General features: G+C 39.7%; 1 protein-coding gene across 1 annotated transcript in view; it reads left to right on the forward strand.

Moving 5' to 3' along the window:
- Positions 1-25,995, forward strand: part of igf2r (insulin-like growth factor 2 receptor) — a 218,934-nt gene that overhangs the window by 43,560 nt on the left and 149,379 nt on the right. The window contains exons 6-9 of the mRNA XM_043696288.2: positions 3,901-4,018; positions 13,623-13,737; positions 16,473-16,632; positions 21,021-21,216. Of these exons, the coding sequence (XP_043552223.2) occupies positions 3,901-4,018; positions 13,623-13,737; positions 16,473-16,632; positions 21,021-21,216 (589 nt within the window). The remainder of the gene's footprint in view (positions 1-3,900; positions 4,019-13,622; positions 13,738-16,472; positions 16,633-21,020; positions 21,217-25,995) is intronic.

Genomic DNA, 25,995 nt, shown 5'->3' on the forward strand with positions numbered 1-25,995 from the left:
TTTTGCAAATTGAGGATGATTGGAGCGCAAGTTAGTATAGAAGAGAGCTGGCATAAAATACAGAAAAACATTATTAAACTTGGGGGTAAATGGGTAAGTCAGCTTTAACATTGAGGTATATTTTAGTGCCCACTGACTCCTCAGTTATTGGCTAATGAGTAGTGGAACTGAAGATTTGGAATATAGATGTAGTTATCATTAAAAGTAGATATTCAGGCACTAAGTTTGCAAAAATGATCATTTGAAATGATATAGAAGTGAAAGGCTATATCTATCAGAAGAATTGAACACACTGGAACTGTTTTCCTTAATAGAAGGCTCGTGCATGGCTTAATAGAGGCCTTTTATATTTTCAAAGAAATTGGATAGTGTAGATCTCCAATTCTAGAAGACACTAAAACTAGAGAGAAATGCTCATCAGTAATGCAACTCCTGGACAAACTGTGTCTGGTGGATAGATGTAATGTGGAAATCTGTCAGAAGAGAGTTGAGAATTTTTCTTTATGGGATGTGGGTGAGTTTGGCCATTTCTGATTTGCCCTTGTATTGAGTGGCTTTCTAGGTCATTTTCCAAGGAATTGAGTTGCATGTGGGCCAAAGCAGGTAAGGTTTGCTTCCATAAATATGATAGTTTCATAGTTATCACGACAAAGATTGGCTTTTAATTCTGGCTTTAATTGATTTTTAAACTCATCCACCTGTTATTTTGGCATTGAAACTGTATCCCCAGGGCTTTTGACTGCACCTGTGGATAACTGGTCTAAAAGCATTATCACTGTCTCAACTCCTCCCCACAAAAATGTGGATTTAAGGGAAGCTGGATACATGAGAGAAAGGACTAGAAAGACTATTAGGTTGAGCATTGGTATGGATTGAAAAAACGATGCAGGGTATAGCAATTCAGACAGCATTGGTGAGAGTTAATGTTTTGGACTTACATTTTCAACTGAACTGGATAGTCGAATGTACACCAGAATCTGTTTTAAACAAGTGAAAAAGGGAGTGTGGGATTAAGAACAAAAAAATCTCAGGATTGAGAAGAAGAGATTCAACATTTGAAAAGTTTGGTGCAAGGTCAAAGGAGGTGGTTAGGAGATGAGTAGGAAACATTAGATGTGGCTGGAGGTGGTGTGAATGACATTTAACAGCTTAGTTTCAAAAGCAAATGGAGAAAGACATGATTAAAACCAAAACTGGTAAACCAGTGGGGATAAAGGTCACTGTTTGAAATTGTTGAACTGCGTACCGAATCTGGAGGTCTAATAGAAAGATGTGGTACAGCTAAGTTTGCATTGAACTTGATTGAAACACTCCATGAGTCAGCACAATGGTCAATGTGAGAGAAAGCTAGACTATTAAAAATGATATCATTATGCTTGTCACCAATCTGTTTGATTTCCTGGTGTAGAGTAGACACCATATGAGTAGTATTCTAGATTTAAAAACAGTACCCATAAGTAGTTGGTTCTCCTGGTAAGTGCATTAATCTTGAAAAAGATGTGGAAAGAGTGGTTGTATCTCTTTACTTTCAGTAACATTTTTTCATGTAAGCAAAGAGGAGTATTGTAGATTCGGTATAATAAAACAAACAGCTGTTTTTGAAATGAAGGGGGGATGGGTGGGGAAGGTGTTTGGAATTCCACTTCGTGGTTGAAATGGTGGAGCTGTGACTCCGGAAGCTGTGCAAAGTGAGGACCTAAGGAATGCTATCCTTGAAAGGGAGGGTAGATGGTGAGAACAGAACTGCAGAAAATAAGATAGAGGACTCCAACCACTGAGGGAGTTTCCAGTTGAGGAAAGAGGAAGGCTGCATCATTAGAACAGATGTGACAGACTGGGAAACTCCAAATGGATTGGAATCTTTTCAGAAGTGAAGAATAGAGATATATAGTTGCAGAGGAGCCAGCGGGTGTAAATATTTAACCATCCCCAATGAATTGGGGGGGAAAAAAGATTTGACCTGAATATTTGCATTGCTTTCGCATGGGGGCCATCTCTAACACTTAATTTCTGCGGATAGATTAGGTTGAGGTTGTCAAGTGTCAAGATGGTCCATGTGAAAGTAATGTTTCCATTTGGGCTGAGAAGGAAACAATACCAATGCAATCCTTAATACTTTTCTTAAAAAAAAAAGGGGGTGCCTCATTAAGACTGGGACAAGGAAAGTTCATACAACCCACAAAAAACAGGCATAATTTGAAACAATGCACACAAAGGTGTTTTATCTGGAGAAAATGAGTAGGGTTGAAGTTCTTCAGTATAAGATCAAATGCAACCATGTGGAAGAATCTGGTCCTTTGAGAAAGAAGCTAACAGTTCCATTGGAGTCAGATGTACAGCATGGAAACAGAGTATGTTGTTATGCAGAGAGACTGAAATGTGAAGAGTAGTGATGGTGGCAGTTGGGTGGTTGTTGGTGATGGTAGGTGTAGAAACTGAGGAAGCGTTCAGTTCATTCACGCAGTGTAGTCTGAAACACTTGGTATACCAGGGCAATCCTGTTGATAGATTTTGGAAATGAGATTTAAAGCTGACTGTTTGAGGTTAGACAAGAGGAAACTCCACATGGAATTTAACAAATATTCTGTGCCTGGTTTTGGCAGGTTTTTGATTTAATAATTTTTCTTGGCTTTGGAAAGCAGGTTTTTGTCATTCTGCTATTTGCATTGCTCTTCAGCATGTATTTTGCTTTACTTGTTCCTTTACCACTGCCTTTGGCCTTGCATCACCTGCTCTTGTAATTTAATCTCTCCTGTCTTGCAATCTTTCCTCTTGTTTTCATATTCTCACCACTTCGCTTAGAATATAGAACATAGAACAGTACAGCCCCTTCAGCCTTCAATGTTATGCCGGCTGTTTATCCTACTCTAAGATCAGACTGTCCTATATACCCTTGCACTAACTTCCATGTGCCTATCCAAGAGTCGCTTAAATATCCATAATGTATCTGACTACTACACTTCTGGCAGTGGATTTCACGTGCCCTCCACTCTGAGTGACAAACCTACCTCTGACACTTCCCCAAACCTCCTTCCAATGACCTTAAAATAATGCCCCCTCATTGACATTTCTGCCATGGGGAAAAGTCTCTGGCTATTCACTCTATCTATGCCTCTCAATATCATGTACACCACCTATCAAGTCACCCCTTGTCCTCCTTCACTCCATTGCGAAAAACCCTTATACTTCCTGTCTAACTTTTCCTGGTTTCTATGAAAGAAAGTTGACTTCTACATTTAACTCTTTACAGCTGTCAGTTGACCTGTGCATTTGCAGCATGTCCTGTTGCTATTTCAGACTCCAAATTCTCAGGACTTTGCTCTATAGCACAAGTTGACATTGCTGGGAAAACATTACAAATTTAACTGATTTTAAATTTGTTAATGTAATTTCTAGCACACTTGTAACTTTTTAATAACATGTTTGCAAAACTCAGAACATTTAGTACTTTGAGTACTGTGAACAGTCAGAAGTACATGGTGTTTGATTTAATCAGTCATTGGCATACGGGACATAAGTATCTGGCATTGCAAAAACACTAAAATTCCTATATCCTATTTTTCATTATGTCAACCTAATAATGCGCCTCACTTGTTTGAAACCGCATATATTTGTATGCAGGGTGGAAAGGAACATGTCGAGGCATGTAAATGAAGTAGAGTAGTATTGGGATGCACACTCTGACCAATCAATTGACTAAAAGCAATTGACATCTTTTGCTTTATTACAAATCATTGATCCCTTTTGAAATTTTGCATTTTTGTTCTGATTGCAAGATAATTTTTAACAAGTATATGGTTGTGTCCCTTTTGTGCTGTAATTTGCAATGCTTTTTATGAAGTAAGGAAATAGCATAAGTTTTGATTCTAGTATTAATAGTATTATTTGTTTAATTGCTAGCTCCTTCAGGCAAGACGTCTGCATGTAAATCTAGCAGCAGTGCCTGTTTGTTGAAAGGATCCACTGCATTTGATGTTGGACAACCAACAGATGCTTTAAAACTAATTGACAAAGACAGGTAGGAAATGTCACTGAAATTTCAAGGGTCACACTTGATTTACCAGAACACAAATTTTAAATGTAGAGCTTACACTGTAATTACATTGAAGTTATTTGCATATAATTTCCATTTTAACCTGAATTCAGATTATTTTTATAAATTGAACGTTCTTCATGTATAGTCAAGAACTACAGTATTTAATGTTTATATCAGTTAATATCTTGAGGTTAGATGTTCAGCTAACTGGTATTGGTTCATGTTTTAATATCCCTTCTGAGACTGCAATTTCTGATGTAATTCTGAAACTTTTACTCAGTTACTTTACAATTTTTATGGTCTAAGCAGCATTTTATTATTTGATTCATCTGCTATATTCAGTGTATTTAACTACATTAGAGCAAAAGGCTCCAGAGCATTCTATTCTCTTTTTCCCTTCAAGTATAACTCATTTGTAGTAGTGCTTTTGTCCCAGAATCTTGTCTCTTTCTAAAAAGAGAATGAATGTGTTCTGTTGTTTGGAGATATTTAGACATATTTATTGGCTGACTTGACTTATTTAAAATCTGAAAAATGTGGCATGTAATTGGTCATCTTGGTAACTGAAATTTTTTTAACTGTAGTAACCTGTGGCCTAGTGAGCCAGATTATGACTCACTCCTCCAGCCTGTTGCATCATTAGCATCTGGAGACACTTGTTAGGGTGGCACGGTGACTCAGTGGTTATCACTGCTGCCTCACAGCGCCAGGGTTCAATTCCCTGGGCAACTGTCTGAATGGAGTTTGCACATTCTCCCCGTGTCTGCGTGGGTTTCCTCCGGGTGCTCCAGTTTCTTCCCACAGTCCAAAGCTGTGCAGATTAGGTGAATTGGCCATGCTAAATTGCCCGTAGTGTTAGGTGGATTAGTCGGGTAAATATAGGGAGGGTGGGTTTCTCTTCAGAGAGTCGGTGTGGACTTGTTGGGCCAAAGGGCCTGTTTCCGCACGGTAATCTATCCTTGTGATGTAGATGAGCACCAGATTGCGCAGGGCTTGATATAGCCGGACGCTTACTGTTAAATCTTGATCCTTCCTTTGATTTTATCAACAAGGCTTTGGAAAGTTGGTATCCCAAGAAAAAGAAACAAAAGAATTGTTAGATTTGCAAATCAAGGTCAAAAGTGCTTATATTAGTTTCTTTAATAATTGCTTTGGTCTTCATGTAAGAGCCTTTTAGCCAATTTCATTTTGTGTTCTATTTTAGGCTGGTTATTATATCACCGTGCTTTCACCAGTGCATGCTGCCGCGTGCCCCCCCCCCCCCCCCCCCCCCCCCCCATTATTGCCCTTCCATAATTGCTCTGGAGGAGGTGGTAAGCAAAAAGGGTAGTGAAGGATCAGTGAGTGATATCGTTCCACGTCAGGATGATGGGAGACTTGGAGGGAAATGGTGATTCCACACATCCATACTATCACCCCACTCACCACTCCCAAAAAACCCCACCTGAGTAGAGGTTGAGCATTTGGAAGGTACTATTGGAAGACTTCTGGTCAGCTCCCACTCTATCAGTGAGTGAATTGTGAAAGTGGGTTGATGGGGTGCAAATCAAAAAGGCAGCATTCTTTTGGATTGTGTCAAACATGGAGTATTGGCAAGTGTAGGGGGAGGCAATTGCTTGCCACAGATTTCTTGGCCTTGGGTCTGCTTTTGTAGCCAGAGTCTGCCTGGTCCAGTTTAGTTTCTGGTCAACAGTAATCCCCAGGATGATTTGAGTGGTGGAAATGCCTTATTTAACAACTTTTGTACCTAAATGCACGCAGTTTTCTGAATACAGTTGAGCTGACGGCACAGAGATAAATGTGTACAACCTGGTGGAGATTATTGAAATGCAGTGACAGGGAGGTCAGGGCTGGAAGTTAAATATCCAAGGATACTCAAAATTCCAAAAAGATGTACTTTGCCCTTCACCTTCCTGCTCACCATCCAAGGGCTGAAAGAATGCTTCCAAATGAAGCAGCATTTCACCTCTGGGTGCAGCAAATACAATACACAAGAACAATGTGGTCTACCCTACATTGGAGAAATCAAACAGATTGGGTGGCCACTTTGCACCTATGGTCTGTGCGCAAACATGACCCCGGCCTTCCTGAAGTCTGTCACTGTAATGTAGTGTACTGCTTGCATGCTTGTGTGTCTGTCCTCTTGTGTTGCAGTGAATCACAGCGCAAACTGGACGAACAACATCTCATTTTCAGACTAGGCACGTCACCGCTTTCTTGACTTAATATTCAGTTTAACACCTTTTTATAAATTGTGAACCATTTTTTCCCTTTTCAGCTTGTTACGTTCAGTTGTCCTTTCACACCCCCCACCCCCACATCCCAGTGGAACTGACTGAACTTTCAAGTCTGGCAGGATCTGCACCATTGGATGGGAGTATGACAGAACAATCACTTAATATGAACTATGAACATCTTTTCTTGACCAGCACCCAACACCCATACCCCTCATTAGAGCATAAAACCTGTCCCCACCACACTTCACTTCAGCTCTGATAAGTCATCTGGACTTAAATGATTGGCTTATACTCTCTCCAGGGATGCTGTCTGACTTAGTGATCTTCAGTATTCATTATTTTTAGCTGGAAGTGGAGTTGCTTTATTGTTAAGGATGCCATCAAGGCTGTATTAACAAATGATGGCCGCACTAGGGACCACAATGTTGATAGTGGATGGAAATGAAAAGCAAGGGAAGAAATGCCTTTGTAGGTCCCCAAACAGGACTTCTGAAGTAGGGCATCATATAAACCAGGAGATAATGAGGGCTTGAGAGAGGCTTACTGGTGATTGCAGATGATTTAAATATGCATATTGGCTAATCAACTTGGGAATAGTCACCTAGTAGAAAGGTATACAGTGTATAAAGGATTAGGGTGAAGCCAGAGGTTCTTGAACTATATTAAAGGAAAAAGATTAACCAGAGAGAATAGGACGTCTCGAGGATCAAAGAGGTATATTACTCAGTGGTTAGCACTGCTGTCTAACAGCGCCTGGCACCCAGGTTTGATTCCAGCCTGTGGTAATTCTGTGTGAAGATTGCATTATTCTCCCTGTGTCTACATGGGTTTTCTTCAGGTATTCTGGCTTCCTCCCACAGTCCAAGGAGTGCAAGCCAGGTGAATTGGTCATGCTCGATGCATTAGTCTGGGTGGGTTACTCTTGGAGGGTCTGTGTGGACTTGTTGGGCCGAAGGGCCTGTTCCCACACTATAGGGAATCTAATCTTAAAAACTGCAGGAGATGGGTGAGGTCCTTAATGAATATTTCTCCTGTGTTTAACAAGGAGAAAGATATGAAGACTTTGGGAACTTGGGGAAGTTGGTCATATCTTGGGGGCAGACTATATCACGTAGGGGGTGGCTAAATCTCCTGATCCTGACCAGATATATTGAAGAACACTAAAAGGCTAGAGCAGAAATGACAAGGACCCTAACTATTTTTGCATCATTGTTAACCACAAGTGAAGTCCTGGAAGACTGGAAGGTAGTGAATATTGTGCCCTTAAGAAAAGCTGCAAGGAAAAACCTGGGACCTATAGACCAGTAAGCCTAACATCTGGGACCTATAGACCAGTAAGCCTAACATTCAGGATTCCTGAAGAAGGGCTTATGCCTGAAACGCCGATTCTCCTGTTTCTTGGATGCTGCCTGACCTGCGCTTTTCCAGCAACACATTTTCAGCTCTGATCTCCAGCATCTGCAGCCCTCACTTTCTCTCAAAGATTGCGAGATAAGATAGATGCATTTGGAAAGACAGGATTTGATTTGGAGCAGTCAGCATGGCGTTGTGTGCAGGAGATTGTGCACCTCAAATTTGTTAGAGTTCTTTGAAGTGACCAAGATGGTTGACTAGGGCAGGGTGGTAGATGTAGTCTATATGGATATCAGTAAGGCCTTTAAGGTTCCACGTGGTATGCTGCTCTGGAAGTTAGATCACATGGAATCCAGGAGGTTGCTGGCAAATTGGATACAAAATTTGGTTTGATGGTAGGAAGCAGAGGGTCATAGTGGAAGGATGCTTGTCGGACTGGAGGCCTGAGACTAGTGGAGTGCCTCGGGTCAATGCTGGGCCATTGCTGTTTCTTTATATCAGTGATTTTTGAGAATGTACAAGGCATGATTAAGTTTGCAGATGACACTAAAATAGGAGGAATCGTGGACAGTGAGGAAGGTTGTCAGAAATTGCAGCAGGACCTTGATCAACTGGAAAAGTGGGTTGAGGTGTCAAATGGAGTTTAATATAGATAAGTGTGAGGTCTTGCATTTTGGAAGTCAAGTCAAGGTAGGAGTTTCATGGTGAGTGGTGGGGCCATAAGTATAGTGGAACTGAAGACCTTGGAGTTCAGGTGCATAGTTCTGTGCACTGGAGTTACTGGTAGAGCAATGAAGAAGGCTTTTGGCATATTGGCCGCCTTCATTGAGGTATTTAGGATAGAAGTGGAAAGTTATGTTGGTGAGGCTGCACTTGGGGTATTGTGTTCAGTTTTGGTCACCTTGCTGTTGGACAGGTGGTATTACTGAACTGGCAAGAGTGCAGAAGAAATTTACAAGGATGTTGCCAGGACTCCATGCTCTGAGTTAGAGGGTGGACAAGCTAGGACTTCTTTCTTTAGACACGCCACTGCAGCAGGCCACTGTGCCTGCTTGTTTCAAGAGGGCCGACATCATCCCTGCGCTGAAGATGGCTCATTCAGCATGTCTGACTATCACCCAGTGACCCTAACTTCGGTGGTCATGAAGTGCTTTGAAAGGCTGATCATGGCATTAATCAACTCCAGCCTCCCCACTCCTCTTGACCCACTCCAATTTGCCTATCTGACCAGCAGGTCTATGTCAGGTGCCAATCACATGCCCTTCACTCCTCCCTAGAATATCTTGATACTAAGAACAGCTATGTAAGAACCCTACTCATTGACTACAGTTCAGCCTTCAACACTACAATATGAGACTGTTTACTAAACTTAGGGATCTCTGACTAAGCCCCACTCTCTGCAACTGGATCCTCAGTTTCCTGAAGCCACAATCAGTTTGGGGACAGTATTTCATCCTCACCAACACTCCCCTGCAGCTCCCCCCCCCCCCCCCCCCCCCCCCAGGGGTGTGTACTCAGCCCCCGACTGTACTCACTGTATACCCATGACTGTGTCGCCAAATACCAGACTAATGCTATTTACAAGTTCGTTGATGAAACCACCATAGTTGGTCAAATCTCAGATGGCGATGAAACAAACTACAGATGGGAAGTGAAGACCTGGAAAAATGGTGCACTGAGAGAACGACCTAACTCTGAATGCTAGCAAAACTAAAGAACTCATTATTGACTTTGGGTGGGATGTTATTCATGCCCACCTACGTATTAATATCACAGGTGGAATGAATGGGGAGTGTCAAGTTCCTGTGAGTGGTCATCAACAACAAGCTTTCTGGGACTTTGTGGATGCATTGGTTACAAAGGCCCAACAACATCTCCTCTTCCTCAGGCAGCTGAGGAAATTTGGCATGACGGCGAATACCCTTGCCAACTTTTATAGGTGTGCCATTGAGAGCATTCTGTCTGGATGTATCGCTACCTGGTATGGCAACTGTACCATTCAAGATTGGAGATGGTTACAGAGGGTGGTGAACTCATCCCGGGCAATCACAAAAGCCAATCTCCCATCTATAGAATCAATCTATCAGGCCTGCTGTCAAGGAAAGGCCCCCAGCATTCTCAAAGATCCATCCCACCCTGGCAATGTTTTCCGACAACCTTTACCATCTGGGAGATGGCACAGAAGCCTGAATACACGCACCGGTTGGTTTCGTAACAGTTTCTACTCTATTGTTGTTAGAATACTGAATGGATTGTCAAACTCTTAACATTCCCTGTACCTGTTTTTGCCACTGTTTCCCTATTATTTACTATCTATACTACTAAGTCTCGCGAGCAATACAGGCAGATCATAAAGCTTTTCACTGTGCCTGGGTACACATGACAATAACATTCAATTCAATGGAGTGTAGGAGACTGAGGGAGAAACCTTATGGAAATGTGTAAGATCATGAGGCATGGAGAGGGTGACTGCACTCAGTTTTTTTTTCCCATGACTGAGGAATCGAGGACTAGAGTGCATCAGTTTAAGGGTAGTGGGGAAAGAATGAAATGGAACCTGAGGCAGAACTTTTTAGAGGGGAGTGCACATCTGGAATGAGCTGTCGGTGGAAGTTGAGTTTAAATGGCATTTGGATAAATATGTGGATAGGAAAGGTTTAGAAGGGCGGGGCCCAAATTGCAGGGAAATGGGGTTAGTGTGGATGGATGTTTTGGTGGGCACAGACTACTTTTGGCCAATGGGCCTGTCTCCCTGCTGTAGGACTCTGACTCTCTTTGTAAAGACAAAAAGTAGTGCATATCATACAGTAAAAGCTGGTGGCATTCTGGAGGATTGGGGGGGGGACTCTAAACCTCAGTGAAAGGTTGTTAAAAACAAATCAAAAGAGCTAAGATGAATGGAAGCCAGCAGAAAACATAAGCACTGATATCATTGGCTTAAATATATAAAAATGAAGAAAATTGTGAAAATAAATGTCAGTCCTTTAGAGGATGACAGTGGTGAGGTAATAATGGGAAACTCAAATCAGAGGCACCAAACCAATATTTTCTCTCTGCGTCACAGTAGAAGATAATCTCTTCCCAAAAACTGCAGTTACTACAGAGGATCTTGGTGAAATTACTGTAACTAAGGAGAAGGTACTAAGTAAACTTGCAGGATTAAAGGCAGGGAAGTCACTGGGGCTTGATGGCCTGCATCCTCGAGTATTAAACATGGTGGCAGCAGAGACAATAGATGCATTAGTTAGATATTTCAGAATTCACTGGATTCTCAAAAAGGTGTCCATGGATGGAAAGGTGCTGACGTGACACCCCTGTTCCAGAGAGGAGATAAGCAAAAGTAGAAAACTACAGAGGTCAAACTGTTTTATGCTGGGGAAGTTGCTGCAGTCTGGAGGAGATAACTAAACACTTGGAACAACAAAGCACATTTCACCAGTGTCAGCATGATTTCACGAGGGCAAGTTGTGCTTGGCAAACGTGCTGGATGTTTTGAGGATGTAACCAGTCATGTGGATAATAGGGATCCAGTGGATGTGTTACATCTAGACTTCCAAGAGGCATTTGATAAGGTGCTGCATAGTAGTCTGATCCAGAAGATTAGATCTCAGGGGGTTAAGGATAGCATATTGGCTTGGATAGGGGATTGCCTGACTAACAGCATATAGTTGGGGCAGATGGGTCCTCGCTTGGATGGCAACCTATAACTAGTGGGTGTCGCTCCTCAACTATTGCTATCTATATAAATGATTTACAAACAGGAACGGAGTGTAACATAGCAAAATTTGCTGTTGATACAAAATAAGTGGGGAAGTCGGATGTGATAGAGAATTTGCAGATAGATATTAATAGCTTGGGAAAATGGACCAGAAACTGACAGATGAATTTAATGTGGATAAGTGTGAGGCTGTCTATTTTGTCCAGAAAAAAAGCTTAGCAAATTGTTATTTAAATGGGAAGCAGATTCTAAGTGTCAGTGCAGAGGGATCTGGGTGTCTTTGTGCATGAATTGTAGAAAGTGGGTTTGCAGGTACAGCATGTAATAAAAGTGAATGGAATCCTGGCAATTATTGCAAAAGGACTGAATATTAAGGTAAAAAAGTGATGTTACAATTAGATAATACTTTGAGACCATACCTGGAGTATTATCAAGTTTTGGTCTCCTTACTTAAGGATGTGGTGGCATTGGAGGCAGTTCCGAGGAGGTTCACCAGTTGATTCCAAGAATGAAAGGGCTGTTGTACAAGGATTGTTGAATAGCTTGGGCTTATACTCACTGGAGTTCAGTAAAATGATGGAGTATCTGATTGAGGTATGTGAAATACCAAAGGAGATTGATAAGATGAATGTTGAACAGATTCCTCTTGTGGGACAGTCTCAAATAAGAAGTCCTAGATAGATTGAGAGAAGGTAGGTTGGTTTAAAACTGAAAGGAGAAAAAACTACTTGAGGGTTGTGAATCTGTGGAAATCTCTGCCTCTCAATGCAGTGGAGGCAGAGTCTGTCAACAAATCCAAGGAAGAAATGGAGGTTCCTTAAAGTGGGGGTGGGGGGAAAGAGCTCTGGGGGGAAAAACAGGAATGTGGAGTTGAGGTTCTTTAATATGGAGTTGAGACTTTGTCTCTGAAAGGACTGTAGTAGTTGCTTTGATCAATACTGTGTGGACAGATGCATCTGTGGAAGGTACATTGAGACCTGCTTGGCTCCCTTCCCACCCTTTGCGACTTATTCTACTAGTTATGTCCTCTTGGGATTCTGCCAACTCTGTCATATTGATAACTAGTCACTCTTGATGGTGAACATTTGAAATCTCCCACCCAAATTGTGCAAAGCCCTTTCCACCTTTTGGGCTTTTTGAAGTCATGTTCAACTTTTACTAATTCCTCACTGAGGGCAGTGGGTGTGTCGTAATCCGGAGGAACTTGCCTGTTTTGATTTAATAGCAATACACACAGGATAACTCCTTTCTGCTTATATTGCACTGTGCCGTCTTAAGTGGGTTGTTCTATTAATGGGGTAGATATTGATGGTGATTTATAAGACATTCATATTTACCAGCATCTCCAAATCATCACAGAATCATACCTTTACAGACTAGCCAAGCAATAGCCTGTCAGTGCAGGACAGCTTTTTCTATTTTTGAAACAAACCCCAGATATTGTAGCGAATTCTTTGCAGTGTCTTCAATATTGTGCTTGAAGGTGTACTTTCTGGTGCTTAGGTTTAATGCCAGGTGCTGCGTCCAGTTTTATTCCTTTGTTCTGATTTTGTAGCTATTTGATCAAATTGAGTGGTTTGCTCATTCCTTTTCAGAGGACAGTTGAAAATCTGGAGTTGCAGGTGCCGAGTAAGGGTGACAGATTTCTTTTCCAAAGGACATCAGTAAACAAGATGGCTTTTATGAAGTTTGTTACATAGTCACATTTTGCTAGCTATGAATTTTCCCCATCTGACGGTGGAATTTAAGCCAATGTTCCCATACATTAGCTTAAGAGTTCTGGATTATTAGTCCAGTGATACTTGTTTGTAGGTCAAATTTTGAAGCCTGATTTTTTTTTTAAATCTGAAATTAGAGATCGACTTCTCCATGAGGTATTGTTTGAGGGATGAATATTTATCGACAAAACAGATAAAATGGGAAATTTACCTTCCCAGCAGCCGCCTGGTTCGGGAAGGTTCTCTAGTGTTTGGGCAGCGGTAACTGAAACAGACTCCGCGGATATGGCAGTTGCCCCGTACTGTTGTATTATTACAGTAACTCAGAAAACCTGGAGTGGAGTGAGACAGCTGGCAGGCTGGAAAGTCAGTGGAGCGCAGCGGGCAGGCATATAAAGGTTGATTGTAACTGAAGAACTAGGATGGACTTTTCCATGAGCTATATGAAAAATACAAGATTTTTGGGCCAAAATAAGGGGTTGACTTATACATTGACCTATATACAGTATTTTCACTCTGCTCTGTGCACTTTTTAACATATCCTTCAATTTGTGTTTCAGATTAAAACTTCACTATGCGAAAGAATATAAGGAGAGTGAAAAGCCACCAGCGTTTTGTGGCAATCATAAACCTGCTGTCACCATTACTTTAATCTGTCCTTCTGGAAGGAGAGAGGTTTGTAAACAGGCTGAAAATGTACTGAAGTGGAAAACTGACAGTTTGAGTGGAATGGGGATAATTGAGGAATAGTACTACTGTCTCTTCAGTTAAATCTCCTCAGTTGCAAGAGTTTTTAAGCCATAGATATTTAATAATTGCTGTTTTTATTATAGCAATTTGATACCTGTTTATGGGCAGTACAGTGGTTAGCACTGCTGCCTCACCGTGCCAGAGACATGGGTTCAATTCCCGCCTCGGGCAACTGTGTGGAGTTTGTACATTATCCCAGTGTCTGCGTGGGTTTCCTCCAGGTGCTCCGGTTTCCTCCCACTGTCCAAAAATGTGCAGCTTGGGTGAATAGGCCATGCTAAATTGCCCATAGTGTTAGGTGCATTAGTCAGAGGGAAATGGGTCTGGGTGGGTTACTCTTCGGAGGATCAATGTGGACTTGTTGGGACAAAGGGCCTGTTTCCACACTGTAGGGAATCTAATAATAAAAGTGTTTAGTTATCTCCTCCAGCAACGTACCCAGTATAAAACAGTTTGAACTCTGTAGTTTTTTACTTTTTGCTTATCTCCTTTCTGGAATAGGGGTGTCACATTAGCATCTTTCCATCCATGGACACCTTTTTACCCCTTGTTAGGTGAAGGGGTAAATGTATGGGAATGGGTCTGGTTGGGTTGCTCTTCAGAGGCTCAGCGTCGACTTGTTGGGTTGAAAGGCCTGTTTCCACACTGTAAATCATGTAATCTAATCTAATTCTGCTTCCTTAGAACATCTTTTTAAAAATATTTCATCAATACATATCTCCATCATTGTTTAGTGGCCTTACCTTTGAGAGCTTTGGAATTAGTGTTGACCAGGTAGTATTGTAATAAGATTTGAGTACGGTAGGAGTCCCAGAAGTTAACCATTTGTCCTTTCGAGCCTGCTGTTGCCATTCAATGTGATCATGAATGATCTTCTACGCCATTCTGCTTTGTCAGTTCGCCAAATTCTTTAACTGTCTGAGACACAAAATCTGTTGGAGCATTGAATACTTTGAGCCTCATTGGGGAGAAGTTTCCAAAGATGTACTTAGCTTTTGAAGAAATTTTTCCTCCGTTCGGTCTGAATTGTTCAAGACTTAAGATTAGATTCCCTACAGTGTGGAAACAGGCCCTTTGGCCCAACATGTCCACACCGGCCCTCCGAAGAGTAACCCACCCAGACCCATTTCCCTCTGATTAATGCACCTAACACTATGGACAATTTAGCATGGCTAATCCACCTAAACTGCACATCTTTGGACTGTGGGAGGAAACTGGAGCACCTGGAGGAAACCCACGCAGACACTGGGAGAATGTGCAAACTCCACACAGACAGTTGCCTCAGTCTGGAATTGAACCCAGTGCTAGCCACAGTGCCACCCCTTAGCCTGAAGTTATCTGTATTCTAAATTCCCCAAACAAAGGACCTTTCGGCATTCGCCTTGTTGATTTTCCTTCAGAATTTTGTTTATTTCAACAAAATCACCTCCCATTTGTCATTCTTCTAAATTCCAGGAAGGGAAGACTTAATTTACTGAGCCTGTCATTAGGGGCTAAACCCATCCATTTCAGGCAATGTCTCATGAAGCTGCTCTATGCTGCTTCAAAGCAAGCGTGTTCTTCCTTACAACCGTACACAATTTTTCTCTCTATAGAAGTGCAGTCTTAAAGTGCTATACAGCTATGAGCGAGAGTTCCTTATGCTTGTACTCCAGTGCCCTTTCTTTAAAAGACCATGTGCCATTTGACCAACTAAATCATTGCTGTGTTTCTTGTAAGGGGGCACAATTTTTCAACATCAACATTTGAAGGGTTTAAGTCTTTGAAATATTTTGTTACTGTCCTCAATAAGAATCTCTTAAATTCACATGATACCTGCCTTATTGCTCATTTTCTGACGCTACCTTTATTTTTGCAGCCTCTGTGGTCTTACAATTTACATTCCCATCAGCTTTCTTTACTTCTGTTACTACGTTATATTGTATCAAAGTTTCTTTAGAAGCTGAGATTTCCTGTCGTTTCATCCCCTAAAATTTAAATTTGTTTACACTTTATTTGTATTTTCTGTTTCTCTGGAACATGACTTCTGTTTAGTTAAATAAGTTATTCTTAAAATTGAAAAAGGACAGACTTTATGCATGTAACATGCAATTCTGGTATTAATAATTTGCAATTTGAATTCTAGATTATTCATTCAAAAGCACGACACTGCATTTAGCTGTGACAGTGTGGCTGAGAAAGATGAACATTTGCTTAAATTGCTCATGTCATTTTAATGCTTGCCAAAAAATGAAGTTTCTGTTCTTAATTTAAGGATGGAAGTTGCGATACAGTGTAGCCTTGATCTCCCAGCAATTTTTTACTATCTCCTCAAAGTCCCTTTCTTGGCAAGCATAAGGACAGCTTAACATATTGCTATGGATTCCATGCAATGTTTTGTTCAATTTCTTGACTTTTAGATCTTGGAATCCTCGATGTTCATTACTAAGTTTTGCCATATTTCTGAATTTGAGAAAATAAGATTCGTAATCCATTACATTGAACTAGGTAAATAGGCATGTTTAATTTTATTTTGGAACCAGCGTAAGTTGGTTTGCAGTTACTGTACATGAAACAATTTTCACAAATTCAGCGATTTCAGGCATTGCGAAACTTTTAGAATTTGCATTTTTGATTTTATGATCTTGACTTACTGATGCAAATATGTTTGTTTTTAATAGGGTACAGATCCCAAGTTAATAGCTAGTACTAACTGTCGCTTTGAAGTTGAATGGGTCACTGAATATGCCTGCCCCAGAGATTACTTAGAAAGTCATAACTGCAAGCTTGTAAGTGACCAGCATGACCTCTCCATTGATCTGACTCCCCTCACATTGCCTGGTAAGTATACTGTTACAAAATAATAAATGCATAATCACACCTGCAATAACTTAGATAACTACAGGCGTCTCGAGTAGTTAAATAAATGGTACAAATGCAGATTAAATTTTCTCCTAGAATCCCAGTGTGGAAACTGGCCCTTTGGCCCCACAAGTCCACACCTACCCTTAGAGTAACCCACCCAGACCCATTTCTCTGCCCTTTTTTATCCTATATTTACCCCTGACTAACATACCTAACCTACACATTCCTGAGCACTTTGGGCAATTTAGTGTGGCCAATTCACCTAACCTGCACATCTTTGTGGATTGTGGGAGAAAACCAGAGCACCTGAAGGAAGCCCACGCAGACATTGAGAATGTGCAAACTCCACAGTTGCACAAGGCTGGAATTCAACACACATCCCTGGCACTGAGGCAACAGTGCTAACCACTAAGTTGCCGTGTCATCCTAATTCTCTTGGTTTTAGTATCAATTTTCACATTTTAAAGAGCCCATATTTCACTGAAGTCTTTGTATACATTTTTTTCTATAATTACCCAAGATTGTAGCTTGATTTTCTCTTCTTGCTTTCAACCCCAAAGTTTTATCTGATTTGTAGATACATTTTAAAAAAAAAAACATTTTCAGGAATAGTACCAATTTAAATGAGATTAACAAATCTGCATGAGGCTAGCGAAGGGAATACATTCCCTGTTGATGTGGTTGTCACCTTTCTGTGCTTTTAAGGAAGTGTCCATGATTTATGTACATCTTAAGTGAGTGCTGTGATATTAGATGGGCTGTTGATAAAGGAAAGGTAAAATCACCATAGTCCCAGGGTAGCTCAGTCATTAAAGAGAGGGGACTGGTGGTAGATTTTAATGACTTGGGCAAGAGTTGAGACGCCAGTACAGGAAATGAACTTGTGCTGTTGGCATTACTCTCTCATCCAGCAAACTGTGTATACCAGCCCCTTCAAGCTGCTTGTTGATATCTCCATATGCAGATGCTGAAAGAGTAGAATCTGTTAGGTTTCTTTTCAGAAATTAGATTGGGAGCTCTCCTGGCCTACAATGCACTTCCTTGTGAAAGCTTAGGGAAGCTCCATTTTTGTCTAACTTACTGAAATGTCTGTCATTAAGGTAAATTTTCAGTGTACTTCTAAATTGAAACTAGAATGAAGTGACTTTAAAAACTAAATACAAATTGAAAGATCTAGGGACGGTCTGCATTCTGAGTTCAGTACTTAGGAAAAGTTTTTTTGTGGGATACCTGTTAGCATGACAGGAAAAGGATGCATTTGAGCTGAGTGGGACCATATCTTAATGGAAAAAGTATATCATGAGGTGACAAAGGCTTTAATAAACCCCTTGAAGGGGTTTGCAGGGGACACCGTGAAACAAGAGGAGAGACCATTGACCATATTAAACTAAGGAAGGCTACAAATTAATACTTGTAGAAAACAGAAGCACAAAACATTGGATACAAATAAGGTGAGGAGCAGCTGTTTTAAGAACTGGATTAGATTCTGTTCAGAGATGTCTCATGTCTCCAAGAAAATAGGTGGACTGGTGAGTAATATCTTGAGAAACCAGGCAATGTCGGGATTGCGGAGGCATGACTTTGGGGAAAAATCATTTAAGAATTCAATGTTAGACTCTAATCTATTTAGAAAGAGAGAAGATAAAGCAGTTACATTTAGAGACAGCAAATTAGAAAACGGTAAACAGTAAAAATAGAATGCAAAAGGACAGGCTTAATAGATTTATTAACAAGTCAGTTGGTTCAACTAGGATTAGTCTGCAAAACACCTAATAAGAAAAGTGGGATGAAAAAAAGTGAACAACTGGGGAGATGAATCAAAGCATTGAACAATCATGTGGAGCAGTGTTCCTGCCTCAGCAAGGAAACTGGGTTCAAGTCCCAAACTTTAGTTACCTGGAATGATTAACCAAAAGTTGGGGAAAGGAGAGAAGGGAATGATGTTGCCGCAATCTTTGCAGGGCTCTTGCATATTGGGTTTAGTAAGCTCAGTAAGAAATGCATGGCACTGATTATGGGAAAATGAATTGGAGAAAATGAATAGTAGAAGTAGTGGAATATGGTGATAAGTGACAATGGTAATGTATGGTTTGGATAATATTTGAGCAAATTTAATTTTTCAGGGTGATAAAGTAAAAGGATAGCTGACTTTAAAGGGCTGGAATTGGAATTCGTATGAAGAAAATGGACAACTGTAGTGGCAAACTCTACTAGAATAAAAGTAGAAAATATTAAAATGGTGCTCAATAGAACCCAGAAAATGCAAATTGCTTAAATAAAAACTAAACTAATCACTACTGAAGCATGATTAAAATCATAACAGTAAAAATGAGGCTAACGGAAGTACAGAGAAAATGAATATTAATACAAAGACGAAGATTAAAAAAGATGAGGCAATATGAAGCTAAATTATCAATGATCATAAAGCATAATGGTAGAATATTCTCCAAGCAAATGAATAAAACACAGCAAAGTATGTTTGTGTATAGACTAAGGGGTGATCAGGACAATCTCTGGCAGCAATAGTGAATAAATAATACAAAATAATCATTTATCAAGGAGATGGATCACCACCTCTTCAGAAGATGAGATTCAAAATTATGTAACTGCATGTAAATGGAGAAATATTAAATAAACCCATCAGAGGGTGAAATCCCTGGTCAGATGGAAAGAAGGCTCAACGAACAGGTCGCATTGATACATTTTAAAATTTTGTTTGCCATTCTACTAGAAACATAAAGAACCAGAAGAAGGCCATTTAGCTCTTTTAAACCTGTTCTACTATCCAAAAAGATAAGTGATCTGCTCTGGGACTGATTTTTCATTCCAATTCTTGAATCTATGTGAAAGATCATTGAAACTTTATACTGCGCATAATTTGTATTTAAAAAGGTTCAAACTTCTTCTCTGTATTTGAGGTTTGGTTGAATTGTGCACGTTAAAAGCAGTGCATGGTAGAAGAAACATTAATCTGACTGTTTTAAATATAACTTTTACAGTGCTACATTTATATTGAGAATAAAAAGTTTACATAAATTCAAATGATTACAACCCTGCCAAATAGAATAGCTAAACTATTGCAGGATGACAGTAGTTAAACCAAAGGAAGCCTATTCAGCTATTTTGTGCACCTGCTTTGAGTAATTCAATGTAAATCCTTCTCACTTTCAGCAAAATCTTGCAAGTTCTTTTAGTTTTAAATAAGTATTAATTATTTTGCCTCCATTAATTAAACCTGTCTCTTTCATATTGTCAGACAATGCCTTCAAACCCTAATCCTTTCCAACATAAAGTTCCTCCTTGTGTTGCTTTTGCCAGTTTTTAAAATCTCTGCCACCTTCAAACCTTTTACAAGTGAGAACTCCATTTAGGACCTTCATGGTTTTCAAATCTTCTATCACATCCTGTTGGCCTCCTTCAATCTAGCTTTGTAACTGAAGCCCTTATATCAGCAACCATTTTTTGTTAATCCTTTTTGCAATCTCTGCCTTCTCATTTTTCCTAAACTGGTGCTTAGAATTCTATGCACTGCACCACCTATGGTTGTACACTACTTTGTTCTTCTACACCCCTAATAATAACATCTTGGATATTGTATGTTTTACTAACCATGCTATCTACCTATCCTTTTAATGATTTATGCATGCTGTGTTCTACATTCTTCTACTCCTTTTAAGTTTACGCTTTATTTTGTATTTTCTGTTTTGCTATCAATTAGTCATTTCGTTTATAGCACTGCAACTTTGTGTAAAATAGTTAGACACAAGCAGAAATGGATTTTGAAGTCAAACTTGATTGCTAATATTGAAACTGATATTACACCTTGAACTGTATTTTTCACGATGTGGACATGCCGATATTGGACTAAGGTGGACAAATTATTTGCCAGCTTATTTGAAATGACAAGCTTTCAAAGCCCTGTTGAAGGACCAGTGCTCCAAAAGCTTGAATTCCAATAAACCTGCTATACTATAACCTGGTGTCTTGTGATTTGACTTTGTAATTTTCACAAGGAATAATCATCTCGATATAGCGTATGCTTGATTTTCGATTTCTCAGAAATTTTAATTACTTGAGCCATACTTATGAAAAGAGCATCAATTGGATTAATTCCTCCAGAGCTTCCAAGCATGCTTCCTTTGACAAGTTACGTTTGGGGAGGAAAAAGACCTTTAGTGGCTTGGTTTGCTTGCAGTCAACATGACTGCCTTTTGTCGCAAAGTTTGAGACTGTTTTATGTAACGTGTGCAAACAAGTTGACAAAGCTGACAATCATTTTGTTTATTTTAATGGCTTTCATACTGCTTCTGGTTTTAAATGTATTCCTGTTCACCTTTTGTGCTTGAATTTTTTTTTTTGTCCAGCATCTAGTAATCCATATCACGTCGTCCCCAAGAAGAATGACGACGCCACTGATGAATACTATTATTACCTGAATGTGTGTGGACCGATCAGTGCTGCTGTTTGCCACGATGGTAGAGGTTTTGTAGCAGCATGTCAAACTAAACCAGATGTTTCTTTCAGTAAGGTTGCAGGACGATATCAAAATCAGACACTCAGGTATGTAGTCATTTGGTTGAGATAAAGGTGTCTGTCAATTCTAAATGGTAACCATGACATCTGGGAAATTGGTATAAGTGACTCTCAGCAAATGTTATTGAAATGGTAATGGATTAATTTTCATGTTGATTATTCCATTTTGACTCTTCCTACGTTGCAACTGTGATTGCACTTAAAGTATTTTACTGCTTGCAAAGCACTCTGGGTTGCCCTTGGTACTGAATAAAATACAATAGAAAACAACTGTGGATGGTGGAGATTTGAAACAAAAACCTATTTCTGGCAAAACTCAGCATTTCTGGCAAAGAAAGTAAAGTAAACATTTTGAATCTGTTGACTCTTTATAGCCTCTGATAAAGAATCACCAGACTCAGTGTTAATTCTGCTTTCTTCCCACCCATGCTGCCAGACCTGTTGAGTTTCTGCAACAATTTGACTTTGTTTAATATAAAGAACAAGCTTTGTTCAGTGTTTCTGTCACTCCCTAAGACCACCACCTTCTCGGCTGGAACTATTTTGTCAACATTTGGAGCAAATGGCAAGCCTGTCAAATTCCAGTTTATCTCAAAATTGAGAATATTTTAGCTTTGTTGACAGTGCTGAATAATTGGTTCGTGCATGATTCAAGTGACTTTTTTGTTCATGTGGCATGTTGGTATAATTTGGTACATGTCAATATTGGGAAAACACATTCTCAAATATTGCGTTGTAGTTCAATAGCAGCTTGTGCTTTATATTATGGCTGTAATGTAACAAATCAGACGGCACTTCACGGGCAGAAATTGTTATGGAGCCGTGAGACCGGTTGACCAACACTTGGCCAAAAGAAATACATTTGATCTAGGAGAAAGAGGGCACAACTGGAGAAGTAGAAGTTTAGAGACAATTGCAAATATTGTAACTGAGGCTTTGAGGAACGACTGCCAAAGGAGAAGCAAATTGTATTGGAGATGCACAAAAGTCCAATTTACAGGCAATGCTCAGTATTTTGGAGCTAGTGAGCTCAGATGGAGAGAAGGGGTTTAACACTAAGAATGTGAAGTTTTAAAGTCAAGAGCTTGCCAACTAGCTGCGGTGTCTGCTCCCTAAACATGGTGTGATGCGAAACAGAATTGGCACTGGTTGTTTACAGTTCCATGTATCCAAAGCCTTGGGTTAAGATATTTTTGAGGTCATCTATTGATAAAACTTAGCAACACCAATGTAGGCAAACTAGTTGTTTGGCCCATTGTTATAGAATAAATTACATTTGAGGCCCCTGTAGTAGTGTGCATGTTGACAAAATGATTTGCGAGAAGTGTAAATATTTGGATTCACAGAATTAACTAGAAATTCTTTTCAGTTCAGTAATTTTGCTCATTTAGCAAGTAATCCTGTCCCATAATTTGTTCTAGTTGTCCAAAGCTGGTTTGTTACCAGAGTCTTCAGATTTCAAGGCTATTTGAATTCCATTATTTTGGTCGAGGGAAAAGAAACAATTGTGCAACATTTTGCAAAATACTAAACCTTTTAAATAGTCACCAAACAGTTGACACTTGGAGTGACAATCACAGCCAGGGTAAAATGAAGTTAAATATGTTATGATATTCCTTTCTGATTTGAACAGCTTCTCTGAAGTTCCTTTTATTTGTTTTTTTTTTCATTGACATTCGTTCATGAATGGTTGTGGATAATTAAACAGCTGAGAAGTAGAGACTCCACAAATATATCAAGCTCCATGATGGCAGGGCCTGTCACATCAGTGCAACAGTTGAGTTTGAAGCATTTGTGACCATCTTTCGCCAGGAGTGCCAAGTAAAAGATCCAGCATGGCCTTTTCTTGAGGTCCCTAGTATTACAGATTCTAATCGGCAGCCAATTCACTTCACTTGATTTCAAGTGAAATCAAGAAATGGCTGAAGGCACTGCTCACAATGGGCTCTGACAACATTCCAACAATTGTCATTGAACTGGGCTCTTAAGCAGCGTGTGTCATAAAAGCCAATCAGTAATAACTGAGAATCTAGCCATCACTTGATTGATATTCAGTAGCAGTACCATCACTGAATCTCTTTCAAGAAGAGCTGGGAGGGCTACCCTTTAATAGAAGCTGATCTGGGCCTGTCAACAAAAAATGTTAAACACCAGTAACTTAAAGGTTAAGAATTGAGATCTGTCTCCTGACACTCAAATGCCTATCATCTGCAAGGCACAGTCAGGATTGTGATGCTCTCCTTTTTGCTTGGATGAGTGCGGCTCCAGCAAAACCTGAAGCTCCATACCATTCAGGGTGAAGTAGCCCAACTAATAACATACTGTCCACTAAATTCAACATTCACTCCTTCCTCCATTGTATATAGCATCTATAAGATGCACTGCAGAAACTCATCAAGAGTTATTTGACAGCCGTTCCCAAAACTGATTTTTGGTACTGAGGAAATATGCAGCAGATATATGGAGACAATACTATCTGCTTATCTCCCCTCTAATCTATACGTTATCCTGACCTAGAACAATAGTTCCATTCCTTCGTTGTAAGTTAGTCAAAATCCTGGAAAACCTTCCTTTATCAGCGCTGTGAACATGAATACTTCACGTGCATTGCAGATGTTCAAGAAGGCAGTTTACCACCACCAGAAGGATAATTTTGTATAGCCAACTAATACTAGCCTATTAATCACTGCCCATATCTTGTGAATGAAGTAGTAAAGGTCTACTATGCCACCATTGTAAATGGGTAAAACGAGGTGTTGAAAAAATGGATTTCAGAGATGCCCAACCTGATTAACAGCCACTGTTTTAACTTAAGGAGCTACAGTGATAGTCACAATTTATTTTGATTTCTGATGACTTGCCCAACCTGTGCCTAGAAAGCAACTAATGACGTTAGCAGCCAGATTAAGCACAGTTAAAACATGGGAATGAATAATCCAGTTCTGAGGCATAAATTGTCAAAATATTGTTCTGAGGATTTGTAATGCACTGATCTATCAAGTTCCTTTTATCATGGCTTTCAAGGAAGAGGTTTTCTCAAGTAGATTTACAATACTGATTTTGATGTTAAAGCTCATACTGTCCATCTTTTAATATGCTGACTATATCTAAGTCAATTGTTTGGCAATATATGCAGCCATTTTGTGCAAGCTAAAAGGAACAGGAGTAAACCATATGATCCTTTAAATCTGCTTCACTACTTGTCACCAACATGACTGATTTTTCTACCATAGCATCAATTTCTTGCCCTACACGTGCTTAATTTCATTGGTATCCACAAATCTGTCTATTTGATCAGCCACTTGAATATATTGAATAACTAAGCATTCACAGTCCTCTGAGAGTAAAGAGTTCCAAAAATTCTCATCTAACAGGTTAAGAAATGTCTTTTCACCTTCACTTCAAATGACCAACCCGGAGATTTTGATCCCCTAGTTTTCAACCCTACAACTGGAGAGGCAACCTTTCTCCACCTACTTTATCAAGCTCTTTAAGAATATTTGTCTCAATAAGATCATCTTTCATTTTTTTCACTTCAGTGAAAAAGGCTCATTTTACTTCAATATTCTTAGTAGGACAGCTCCTAGGAATCAAGTTAATCAATCTCCAGTGTATGCCTAGGTAGGAGATCAAAGTTGTCTGCCTTACTGTATATGCCCAACCCTTTTATGATGAAGGCTGATATAACATTTGCTTTCCTAATTGCTTGCTTGCTAAAGCAAGCAAGCACGCATTCCCTGAATATTAATACTTTCTAGTCTTTATCCTTTCAGATAAAGGAAATTTGCTATTTTTCTGACCAACTTCACTTTTCTGTCCCTTCCATTATATTCCATCTGTCATCACTATGCTCAACCTGTCTACTGTTTTGTAACCTATTTTTCCTTCTTGGTGCTTTACTCAAGATAAAGATAATAAAGTTGAAAAGATGTTTGGTTTCCCTTACTCTAATTAACATTTATTGTAAATAACCGAGCTTCAAGCACCGGTGCTTATAGTACCCTTTAGCTATTACCTATCAGCTCAAATGTTTGTTTCTTTATTTTTCTGCCTGTTGACCGATGCTCATTCTGTGGGAAAGTTTTACACCGAGTTTTGAGCTCTAACTTTTTGTGGGGCACTTGATCAAATCTCTATAAAAATTCAAATTTGGTACATCCAACTTTTTCTGCAGGCAGTTGAGTGGAAGTGAGATATTAGTGGCTATGATTCTATTGATGGATCTGTGAACCCAACCATAACCTTATACAGTGAGGACTTCAGCTGTTGGCTGATAGAAGTGATGGAAAACTGTTGACTCAAACAGCTGTCATTTTTTTTTAACCTTGTTCAGTTCCCCCTCAGAAATATCTTGTTGAATTAGAAGGTCTTAATATCACTTTTTTTGGATGATAGGAATGTACTAGAATATCAAAACTAGTGTATCTTTGTCCTGAGGTTTGAGATAGCTGCATGGTCCTGGACATTCTTTGCTTTTAATTCCATTAATTTCTCCAATGTTACTTTTCAGATTTCTTTCCTGCTTTAATTAGACCTCTGGTACTCCACCCTGCAGCATTTTGTGTTTGCATGTGGAAGAGAAAGTATTGATAAATGTTGTTTCTGGTTTACTCCCAAACCCAAATTTTTCCTGTCTCAAATGGATTCATGTTTGCTTTTTCCAATCCTTTCTTCCTTCTTAAAGATTTTGTCTATTATGATATGTATTGTATGAATGCTTATAATATTTCTTTCCGGTTTCCTCATTTTTTTTAAAAAACTTGGTCAGTCTGCTGGTCGTCATTTGTTCGTAATCGGACTTGCTCT

This window comes from Chiloscyllium plagiosum, unplaced genomic scaffold (genome assembly GCF_037043375.1).
Source record: "Chiloscyllium plagiosum isolate Xiang-an unplaced genomic scaffold, Cpla_swu_hap1 HiC_scaffold_10, whole genome shotgun sequence".
Classification (NCBI taxonomy): domain Eukaryota; kingdom Metazoa; phylum Chordata; class Chondrichthyes; order Orectolobiformes; family Hemiscylliidae; genus Chiloscyllium; species Chiloscyllium plagiosum.